General features: G+C 41.4%; 1 protein-coding gene across 2 annotated transcripts in view; it reads right to left on the bottom strand.

Annotated features, from left to right (window-relative positions):
• The window catches only part of Ngly1 (N-glycanase 1), a 47561-nt gene extending 40281 nt beyond the window's left edge, over positions 1-7280 (bottom strand). For both annotated transcript variants that reach the window (XM_055599070.1, XM_055599071.1), the window contains exons 1-2: positions 7083-7280; positions 3944-4058 (exon numbers count right to left, since the gene is read on the bottom strand). In XM_055599070.1, the coding sequence (XP_055455045.1) occupies positions 3944-4058; positions 7083-7213 (246 nt within the window). In that variant the 5' untranslated portion in view covers positions 7214-7280. The remainder of the gene's footprint in view (positions 1-3943; positions 4059-7082) is intronic.
• Between the last annotated feature and the right edge of the window lie 4962 nt (positions 7281-12242).

Genomic DNA, 12242 nt, shown 5'->3' with positions numbered 1-12242 from the left:
CACACACACACACACACACACACACACACACACACACACACACACACAATGGTTAGAGCTTGTTGAAGCTTTGCTCCATCTAACCAATGTGCAAATGTGTATATACCTTTCTGTCTGTCTATATGTTTGAAGTTGTTGAAGCTTGTTGGAACTTGCTTACTGGAGCTTATTTTGTTTCATCCACTAAGTGTGTATATATGATGCCTTCGTTCCTTTTCTTTTTTCCTTATCACTGGCCAGCCCCTAGAGTTCAGACTGGGACAATAGTGGTCCCAGTCGCCAGTTACAAGCAGACTGGCTCCCAGTTGCCAGGAGCCATCAGCTTTGGCCCCTGCCAACTCTACACTTACTTTCTCAGCATTTTCTGACCTGTTGAAACTGGTCTTTGACACTTCACATCTATATATACTGTCTGATTTGCACTAATGGAGCCATCTAGTAACTTGATATTAGTGAAGCAGCACTGAAAAAGCAGGAGATAGTTTGTAGAGGGAATGGAACTGCAATTGAACTCTGTTACCAAAATGGAAGTGACATGGATTTAAGTATGCAAAACAGCACCTAGGTATCTGGATCTACATGTCAGTCTACACCTCAGAGCCCCAAGAGGACAGCTGTCGCTCATGCCTTACTTTCCCCTCTAATGACTCCTAAAAGTGGTAAGTATGGCTAACATGTTCATACTAAAAAATCCAAAGCACCACATTTTCATAAAAGGTCAAAATTACAGGCTAAAGGTAATAGATCCAAAAACATTTTTAAAAAATCAAGGATTCTAAAATTCAACAACCCTGCCTATCAAAACATTTTTTTCTAAGGCAATTCTCTCTGCAGGATGTTTAGCAAATTTAATCCATGACAACTAAGTGCCTGGCCCCTGGCTGAGAACTGTCCTGCTATACTAAACCGCACGGTCACAAAGACATTTGGATCCCAGTTTTCCTCAACCTCACTCATAATTTTCAAATTTTAATATACATTTGCAAATTTCAGGGTAAATATTAGATGTACCTTTCAACTTAAAAGCCAATCAAAATTCCCAGTACATTTTCAGATATATCAGTCAATCATACAACTTAATCACACTGATGAAAGTTACTTCAAATCTGTCTTGAAGGGTGGAATCTAAAGACAGATTATATTTTGCCAGAAAGCAAATAAATTTTGTTTTATCAGAACACTGTGACTCCAGTTACATCAAAAACTATTCCAAGTTTCAGAAGTTTGTTATCTGGCATGGAGGAGACCAACCATGGCAAATGCCTGACACTGGGGCATTTTCTTAGCAAATTAGGTCAGAGGGTTTACCCTACCTAACACATAAACATTTGTGAAGTAATAGATGCATATGATTCCCTTGAACTTGTGACTTCAACAATGAGAAACTGATTCAGCTTGGAAATGTCAATAACTATGTATTCCTGCCTAATTTTAAGTTTTCATTTCCTTGCAGATTCAGCAATGCTCTCATTTTTCCCCCTCTTTCAAACTATAGGTTTGAAATTCTCTATATTCAGATGTTTATATATAACCTGTAATCAAATGACACCATGCTTTATATTTCTGGCCAGATCTCTTCTGATTTTTGACCTTATTTTATTCAAGTGACTAATCAATATTTTTAAGTAATTTTACAGTATTTAACAGCAAAGTAGTCAAAACTGCCCAAAAGCAAGGCAGTGCTTTTTTCCTGTAAAAACAAAACAAACAAACAAACAAACAAACAAAAAACTGCCACTTTCCAAGATTTTTTCATCTCAATTAGTGGTACTCCTATCTACTTAGTATCTGAAACCTAAACCTAGATGTCCCCAATTTCTTCCTTTCCCCTGTACAAAATGTTTAATTAATCAAGACCTATTGGTTCCTCTACACACATACACACATACTATTCCTGAATCCATCTAGTTCTTGTTTCTCTGCCATCAGTGCTTAAATTCAGCAACTGTTTATAGCCTACTATCTGCTATAATCGCAAAATTCTAGGAGCTAGGACCACTAAAAGCAAATAGACACAGGCTCTTCCAAAATTTACATAACTATTGTCAAACCTTCTTATAGCAGTTAACAAGCTAAATTTCTTTCCCTGTACCATCACCCCTTCCTTGCCTGCACTCCAGATTATACAGAATATTCTTTTTTATTAATTTATTTTTTATATTAATCACAGGTTATTTACTTTGTTTTTTAATATTTTTTATTTTTAAATAATTTTATACATTCACTTGTATCCCAGCTGTAGCCCTCTCCCAGAATATTCTCTTTACAGTAACATAATATTTGAAAATATTCTTCCCTGCCTCAACCTTTCCAATGGCCACAATATTAGTTCTTTTTCTTGTCTCTGACACAAACAATATAAAGGAGGGTTTATTTTGGCTCAGGTTCAGAGGGTTCAGTCCTTAGTCACTTCGCAACATGTTTCTGGGCCCATGGCCAGGCAGAATATCATGGCAGTAAGATCATGTGGAGGAGGTGACATGTCTAGGCAGACAGAAGTACAGCAGAGGAGTAACAGGAAGAGACCAGGATAAGTATCCAAAGACATGTCCCTAGAGACCTCTTTCCTCCGCTGAGGCCCCACCTTCATAATTCTACTCCTAAATAATCTACTCAAAGTTTGAATCCCTCAAGAGATTCATTCTTTTAGTCATGGACCTCCTTGCTTTGGTCTCTAGAAATAGTCTCATGGATTAGAAGTGTGTTTTGCTAACCTCCCAGGTGTTTATCAATTGAATCAAACTGATATTCAAGATTAACTACCACAGCTTCCTATCTCATTTAAAAATCTGTCTTTACCTTGATATGGCCTGGTTTCTGTCTATGCCTGTGTCAGCGCTACTGCAGCTAGAAGCTGTTGCACATGCCAATCCTCTGCATGTAGTTTCCTGCCACTCAGGTCTTACCTTTACCTACTCAGGTAACTACCTTCCATAGTTCCCTCACTGCTACAGTGCCTGCAACTCTAACAGCTGTGAGTGCAGTACCGTGCCTTGCTTTCTTCTTTACTTCTGTTGCCTCTTTCATGTTTTCTAACCTATTAGAGCCTAAGATCTGGGTGAGATAGGATTGTATTAACTTACTTCACTGCTACACCCTCATGGTGTGCAATAGAATTTAAGTAGGAAGGGCAGAGAGAAAAAAAACTATATCCCATTTCTTTAACAATATCTACAAATGCTGACTCAGACTGCCACTGGCAACTGTAGTCCTACTCAACTTCTTTTAATATCCTACACACTAGGAATAGGGATCCACAGAAGATTCAAAATTGTCTGTCTGTCTTTTAGAGACAAGGGTCTTACTATGTAATCCAGGTTGCCCTGAACTTAAGTTTTCCAGCCTCAGCTTCCCAAGTAGACAGATAGTAAGTATATAGCAGACAGCATGCCTCACTAAAATTAACAATTTTAATAATTACATTTACTGTATTAGAATTTAATTTACTATAATAGTAAACTCTGCCACAAGGCTTGAGAGGATGGAAACAACAAAAATTTCTTGTACAATAAAAATGATAAAACACCTTGAGATTCCTTTCACAGAAAAAAAAAACAAACATTCTGTGGGCAACTGACTTCATATTTTCTGTGTTTATTTCACTTATTCTACTTCTTACTGGAGACAATGGTGATATCTTATGCATACTTACAGATTGAGTATGCAGCTGGAAGACTGAAGGGCTACATTTGATCCTTGGGTTGTATTTGACCTTCTTTATTCTAAACATTGAGACTTAAGAATCCTTACCTGTAGAGACTTGTTAAATTTTATCTTGATTTCATTTTTAAATTAATTGAATTCATACTTTAAAAATGTATAACAGGTTAAAAAATAGTTTTACCCGTTTCTAAAATGATCAAATATTTCATTCAAGCGAGCATTCACACCACCATTTGCTTTACACATATATAGTGGGGAGGAGGCCCTTACACACACTCACCTCTTCAAAGCCCATTTCAAATAAACATTCAACAGCTCCTCTGACAGGCAAGAGTCTAGTAGAAAAAGCTGTGTTCCCAATACGGATGGATCTGTATTTTTCATCATTTGGGTTTCTGATAAAAAAATAATACAACTGGTAATATATAGCAACTTTTTTAAAGAGTGTGCATATATTTCTTTTACATTCTATATCAGTTGCACTCTTACATGGCATTATGGATACTAACTTAAAGAGTGAGAAGTCCAGACAAGCATTTACATTTTATGTTGTGGCAGTCCTAGAATATTTTTCTTCCTTTTTATAAGTAAGAAAACTCAAACTTGGAAATTATATTGCCTATGATCACTTAAAAAACATCTGACTAGAACTGAAACTTACTGCTTTGCTTATAAAGTCTACACATATTTCACCATATAAGCTGCTAACAAACTCACCAATTCTCAACTATTCATACTCCATTTCTCTATGTGTCAGTGGCAACCTACATTAAAAATCAGAAGTCAGAGCCAGCTGCAGTGGTTAACACCTGGAATTCTAGCACTCAGAGAGGCAGAGGCAAGAGGATCCCTGTGAGTTCAAGTGAGTCCAGGACAGCCATGGCTACACAGAGAAACCCTGTGTCAAAAAAACCAAAATGAAAAAAAAAATTAGAAGTCAGTTTTATTATTTATGTCTTCCATTACTTCTTGCATTGCCATTGAAAATGATCTTTCTCCATTCCATCTGCATGTATGGTTATGAGTATGCAATGGCTTCACAATCACTGCCTAAGTTTCTTGTAATGCTATTCCTCATGAAACTCCACTCCAGAAACTGAGTTCCTTTTGCATGGCACTTCACATAATGTCACTCCACCAACTGGTTCTACTCTTAGGAAACCTCTATTCTTTATTATCTCATGTTGGGTCTTCCTGCTATCTCCCAACATAAGAGTATAAATACAGAGGCATAAGCAATATCTTGGAATTGTTCTTTGATGTTATGCTATAGCTGTTTTTCAGACCCATCTTCTCCCAAATATATTTATATTCTTTGAACAAAGAAATTTGATTCTTGATTCTTCTCATTAACATCCAGAACAGTTAATAATCAATAACTGCATGTGCTCTGTAAACAAAATAGTAGACAATCAAATAAGTATATTAAAGAATAAATAAATTAGGGGCTAGGGATACACTCAGGAGGTAGACCACTTGCCCAGCATTTGTGGAGACCTGGCTCAATCTGCAGCAGCTCATAACAGCAAGTATGTTAGCCTACACTTATAATCTAGAGGTGTAGGTAAGAGGATAAGAAGTTCAAGATTATTCTTAGATACATGACAAATTCCTGGCCAAACTTTGATACATGAATCAAATTAGCTAAACAGCCCACCTGTGATGTCAGTGAAACTAAAACATAGTTACTTGTTTTGCTTTTGAGAAAGTTGACAGTTTTGAGTTCATCTTGTCTAAAACTGGGTACAGCTTTTGCATACAAATTAGCTCACATTTCTTTCTTAGGTTTAATTATACTTATTGCTAGGAAATCCAATAAACATCATCAAACAGAAATTTAAAAGTATTATTTCACTGGAGATTACAGTAGCAAGTATCAGTTTAAAATATGCTAATGAATTTTTATTTGCACATCCACTCTATAAACTGAGACTGAGGCAGAAGAGATAGTGGGACAATATGCCTTCAGAAATGTCTTTACCCTGCTGCTAGTAGATTAAGAAAACAGCAGTGGAATCAGACACCCCTTTCTCTTTACTCAAATTAGAGAAGTATAGTTATAATGTATGGCCAGGGACCAGGAAGACATGTGGAGCATTTCCTTAAGAGTTAGGAAGTCACTGGATTTGGACATGAAGGATACTACCTCCCAACCAAGCCAGACCTTGAATTCTAAGAACACAAGGACACTGCTGTTGAAAACAAGCTACAAACATATTTTCACAGCACTCTGAATAATTTTCTTTTTAGACAAAAACTCAAGATCAGTAAAGGCTGTAGAATGAACCACAGCTTCTTTTAGTTTAGTAAACATTCATAATGATGGTTATAATCCCAAATCATTGTCTGCATAGAAAGCTGTCTTTCAAAGTATCTTAGCATCTTTGCCTTCAGTGTACTGAAAGTACAATTGAGATGTCTTTACAAATCCATCTCTTTTCTGTACAAGGAGTTGGGGGGTGGGACTTAAAGAATTCAGGAGGAAACCTCAGCCATGGGCTCTGGAAAATCAAGCTTATGAGTTCTTTCACACTCCACAGGAATCACACTCTGAGGTGCTGTAAAATCTTGGGCCACAGAGGTTAAGCTGAGGTGTCACAAAGAAGGAAGGTGATGGTCACACAGGTCACAATTATGTACCTGTGAGCAGGGCCAATGCTGCATAACATCTGGCACAGAATCACATATGTTCTCGCTCGATTTATTTTGAAAGTCACTAATGTTACCTAAATGAACAGTTTTGGTTATGGTGGCGCAAACCTCAGCACTTGGAAGGTCGAGGCAGAAGGCCTGGCATGGGTTCTGGGCTACAGAGCAAGTTCTATGCCAGCCTGGTCTACAGGGCAACACAAATCCTTCCCAACTAATTCTCTAAAACTGGGCCACATGAATTGTACAGCCTTGAAGCTGGGAATTCCTACAGAGTTCGTGTCGGAGTATTTGTAAGAGCCAGTGCCTGGAGACATCAAGTCACCCCTCAAACTCTCTCTGCCTCCACCGTCCGCCCCTCCAGCACACCTTCCCTAAGGAGCTCCACCGGATCCAAAGGGCTACAGGAGGGTGCTGACTCAAACTTCCAACTGGGCCCCGAGAGGAGCGGCTGTGGAGAGTGCTGCACAGAATCAAGGTGACTTCTCCAGCCTGCTTTCCTTCAAAACTCTTAAGGAGTCAGGCTGAAGTAAAGCCCAGAAATCAAAACAAACTTCCTAACTCTGAACTACAAATGTTTTAACCACCGAACACGGCGTGAATACTGAAGCCGCACTCGGGCAGGGGCACAGAGCCGGGATCCGGCTGTGACGGGCTGTCAGAGGCGGTGACAGCCCGGCGAGCCCTCGTCGCCCTGCCCGCCCCGCCTCAGGCCGAGCGCCGGCGGCCCCGCCCGCCTGCGGCCCTCAGCTCCAGGGCCCCGGCTGCACCTCAGGATGTTGTCGGCGTAGGTGAGCAGCAGCTTGGAGGCCTCCAGAAAGGTCTCCGGGGTGTTCTGGCAGAGCTCGGCCACGGCCGGGGACGCCGAGCTCGACGAGCTGCCCAGAGCGGCCGACGCCATGGCTGAGCGGCAGCCTTCGCCACCACGCGCGCCGCGGCCCGACTGAGCAGGCGCTGAAGCGCCTGGGCCGCCACGGAGGCCCGAAGCCAGGGGGCGGGGCGGGCCGGGGCCTCGGCTCCAGGGGGCGGGGCGAGGCGCGGAGAGGCGGAGTAAGATCTGGCTGGCGAGGTAGAACAGTCCTTTCAGGAGGAAGTGATCAAAAAAAAAAAAAAAAAAAAAAACCAAAAACGGGCAACACAGCCCCAGGGGAGGACGAGGAACTCAGTCCGCGGTGAATAGTAGAGTTTGGGTGTCTGGGTAGGGAGGCTCCCCTGAGGAATAATAGAGGGGAGTGATACGAGGGGGTGGGGTACTGGTAGGAGAGGAAGGAGGGGCCTATGACCGAGATGTAAATTGAATTTAATTAATAAAAAAAAAAAAAAAAGAAGAAAAATAGATCTGGTCGACTGCCTACCATGCCTCAAATTCTTGAATTCGTGGCAGCCCTGCCCAGTCTATGATTACAGCTGCCTGGCTTCAGAAACAAAAGCACGGAAAAAGTCAACTGCAAGAATGAAGCGCTTGAGGGAATTTGTGTTCTGCAACAAGACCCAGAGTAAACTCCTAGATAAAATGACGTCTTTCTGGAAGAGGCGCAGCTGGTTTGTCAGTGATCCGTACCAGATGTACCATGATCGAACAAACCTGCGAGTATAGTTCAGAGCTTTCATAGGTTCCCAAACTATGCAATGTGGATCTTTGTGTAAAAGTGAGTATGTGTTAAACTGTAAATGGTACCAACTGATAGGCAAGCACAAAATACTACCATTGTGCTTTAAAACTCAATGCATTAAACACTGCCTTGGTCATGGAGAAAAAAAAAGCATGGCTCTGAACTCTGCTGGGTTTCTGACGCATATATTCTTTCGGAATTATATTGAGGAACATCACCTAAATTCCTTGCTCACAGGTGTGATTCTGCTAAAAGGAGCGGTTTTTTTTTTTGTTTTTGTTTTTGTTTTTTTTTGTTTGTTTGTTTTTTTAGAGTCAGAGTTTCTCTCTGTAGCCTTGGCTGTCCTGGACTGGCTTTGTAGACCAGGCTGGCCTCGACTTCAGAGGTCTGCCTGCCTCTGCCTCTCAGAACGCTGGCATTACAGGCATGAACAGCCACGCCCGGCTTCTAAGGAACATTTTTAAATAGCATATTGCAGCCCTTAAGGAGTTGGGGACACAGTTTATCATGTGGCAACCCACATAAAACCCATATACAGTAATAGAATAAAATGAGGAACAAAGAAGATAATAAAGTTTATACACACACTGCATCTTTTGACGTATGCAGACCTGTCATCTACCAGTGTCCTTTATCTTAGATACCTCTTTACCAATGACTTTTCCCTCCCAGGAATTCCAGACTTCAACAAATATGTATTGTTCTCGTAGGGTCCTTGAACCCTGGAAGTTTTCTACATGCTGGGCAGCCGCTCTAGCACTGACCTACATACTCAGACATTATTACTTTGTTTTGTTTTTCAAGACAGGGTTTCTCTGTGGCTATCCTGGAACTCAATCTGTAGGCCAAGCCAGCCCTCAAAGTCAGAGATCTGTCTGAGCTCTGCCTCCTGAGTACTGGGATTACAGGCTGGGCCTCTACCACCTGGCTTTATTACTTTTTAATGTTGAGGTGTTTCCAAGGGTGGACTTCTATCCACAGCCCAGTCAGACCTGGAGCTTTCCATACTCAAATAGCTTCAACTACATGTATGAACCACTAGGCTGGCTAGCAAGTGTTTCTTGGTCTTGTGTTTTAAAGATATTTCCTTATATGACCTCTTTTTTGACACATTATAATCTGTTGCTTTTTAAAATTTGAAATCTTCTAGTATTTTTGGGCAATTGTTCTGAGAATTCTAGAACTTCTGAATATTCACCTGTCAAATATACCCAAACTTTTAGCATTTAGGTTTGAGGGCCAACTTAAAAAGTGTTCAGCTGGGCATGTTGGCAAATCTCAGAACTTGGAAGGAGAGGCAAGAGAATCAAAAGTTCAAGGTTAACCTTGGTTTCATAGTGAGGTTGAGGCCAGCCTGGGCTACACCAGACCCTTTAAACGTATACAACACATACACACTACCACTGCCACCACCACCACCACCAAAAGACATGAAATTAGGAGGGAGTCTTAGGGAAGAAGAGTTTAAAGGGGAGGGCAAAGGGGATGCAAGAATAATGGATGGATCATGGTCAAAGAAAATTATATATCTATGGGCCTGTGAAAGAACAAATTTTTAAAAGAGAACAGTATGTTCAACAGAGATTATCTTATTAGCTGTTGTTTAAAACTTTCAGTGGAAGCCAGGCACAGTGGTGCACGCCTGTAATCCCTGCATTCAGGGAGGCAGCGGCAGGCAGATCTCTGTGAGTTCACGGCCCAGCATAGTCTACAAAGGGAGTCCAGGACAGCCAAGGCTACACAGAGAAACTCTGTCTTGAAAAACTAAAAAGAAAAAAAAAAAAAAATTCCAGTGGCTAACCACTTGAAACTTTTCTCTAGCTCATAACGAAGTAATCACGTTTGTGGTCCAACTTCGAAGAGTGCTATGTTCCCGGCTGAGTGCTGGGAGTGCCGACTGATATTTGTAATCCCAGTATGTAAAAGGTTCAGGCAGGCCGGGTGGTGCAGCCTTGTTGGAAAAAGTACATCACCAGAGGCAGGTTTTGAGATCATATACCCCAGCCCTCCCTCTAGTCCACTCATTCTTTACCACTTGTAAAGAATGTGAGCTATCAATTTCTTGCTCTGGCTGCTATGCCTGCGGCCATGCTGTCCTGCCAATATGGACTCCAGTCTTTGGAACCATAAGCCAAGATAAACTGTTTTATAAGTTGTCTTGGTCGTGGCATTTTATCACAGCAATAGAAAAGCTTAGCACTAACAGACATTGGTACTAAGAGATTAGGACATTGCTGTGATGAAATGTACAGTTTGTAGAGAAAAAGAGCTATAGGCAGCTTAACATTACAGCCAAGGCGTGTGCTGCAGAGAGGATGATTAGTTGAGAAGTTCACCTTAACTGGAAGAAAGGAAAAGAGTACTCTCTGGGTGAGTCCCCGCCCAGCCGAGCTTGCAGCTTGTAAAAAACAGCCTAAGGCATTTTCTGATCTCAGAAACCATCTGAATAAAAGCATTGCTGCTAAAGTGATTCAAGGGACTCCATCACCAGCTGGTAGCCACATGTGGCTGTGTGATGCTAGCTTTAGACATAAAGAATACAAGAGTGCGGGGGTCATAGATATTCCTTCTGTGGCTTCAGAGCTCCTCGTAGGCCAGGCAGGATGTGGCAAAGAAGTCTCTGCATGAAGGTCCTGAGAGAGTAAAAGGCCCTGAGAGACCATTGTGTGGAGCTGTGAAAGGGAAGCTTGGGTTGCAGCGGAGACCACAAGATGCTAGAGGTGTCAACACCATGAGAAATCTGCCAAGGAGAGCAGCATATAGATTCTCCCAATAGAGAGAATATGCTACAGGCAGGAAAGTTGAAGGGGTAGAGCCACCTAAGCCCTTCACAGAAGACATGGAGCTACAGGATTTGGTGTTTGTCCTGCTAGATTCTGATCATGTTTTGGTCCAGTATTTTCTTATAATGTTCCACTTCCACGCTTTTGGAATGGTAATGCATATTCTGTACTGTATGTTGGAAATACATGATTTTCCTTTTGATTTTACATAAGGTTACATTCTGAAATGCTTTGCATCTTAGAAGAGACTTTAGGCTCTTAAACAGCATTAAGATTGGGAAAGACTACAGGGATTTTTTAAGTTGCACTAAATGCATCTTGCATTATATGGCCGGGAACCTAAGAAGACCAGAGAGTGGGATGTGGTGGTTTGAATGAAAAATGTTTCCCACAGTCTCCAGTTTCTAGTCAGTGGCACAGTCTGGGGACATTTAGGTGATACAGCGTTGTTGGAAGAAGTATATCACTAAAAGTAGTTCAACAAACTACTTTGTTTGCTCTTTTGGCTTCATGCTTATGGTAGAGGATGTGAGATTTCAGCTTCCTGTTCCAGCCACCATGCTTGCTTCCTGCTGGCATGCTCTCTCTACAATAATAGATACCAACTCTCTGGAACTATAAGGCCTTTGCCTCTGTGCCATTTCTCCAGCCCTCGGATTTTGGTGGGTTTTTTGTTTGTTTGTTTGTTTTGTTTTGTTTTTGAGATTGAATTTTTCTGTGCAGACTTAGCTGTCATGGACTCGCTTTGTAGACCAGGCTGGCCTCAAACTCACAGAGATCTGTCTGCCTCTGCCTCTGCCTCCCCAAGTGCTATGATTAACGGTGTGCCCCTCAACACCTGGCTCGATCCTCATTTTTTTATTTGAAAATGTTTAATTTAATTTAATTTTATGTGTGTGTGTTTTAAACACATACATACAATGCCCTGACCATGCCATTTGGATATCAGAGGACAACTTCTGAAAGTTGGCACTTTACTTCCAATGTGAGAGTTTTGGAAATGGTTGTGAGCCTTGCCTTTAATGGCTGAGTCGTGGTGGTGCACGCCTTTTAATCCCAGCACTTGAGGAGGCAGAGACAGGCAAATTTCTGTGAGTTCGAGGCCAGCCTGGTCTACAGAGTGAATTCCAGGACAGCTGGCACTGCACAGTAAAACCCTCTCTTGAAAAACCTAAACAAAACAACAAAGCCAAACCAAAAACCAAATAAACAAAGAAACAGAGAGAGAGAGGGTGTGTTCTGGGAATGGAATTCAGGTCATAAAGCAGGTGACTTTATTGGTGGCAGGCACCTTTAATTACTGAGTCCAACTTCTCTAATTCGACGCTGGCCACATGGCCCTGGTGTTTTCTGCATTATTGCATTGCTGGCTGCTGCAATGTCTGTTTCCACCAGTTCACTACACACGTATTCACACTCATGTCACAGATTGAAATCAAGATGCACATCTTTGAAGCACTTCCTGACTTAATGGGGTAGCACTGACCTCATCAGCTTCTGTGCGTTACAGTAATGTTACAGTGAGAAGTTCAAC

This window comes from Psammomys obesus, unplaced genomic scaffold (assembly GCF_907164565.1).
Source record: "Psammomys obesus unplaced genomic scaffold, mPsaObe1.curated_primary_1811, whole genome shotgun sequence".
Classification (NCBI taxonomy): domain Eukaryota; kingdom Metazoa; phylum Chordata; class Mammalia; order Rodentia; family Muridae; genus Psammomys; species Psammomys obesus.
This window is presented reverse-complemented; position numbering and strand designations above follow the sequence as displayed.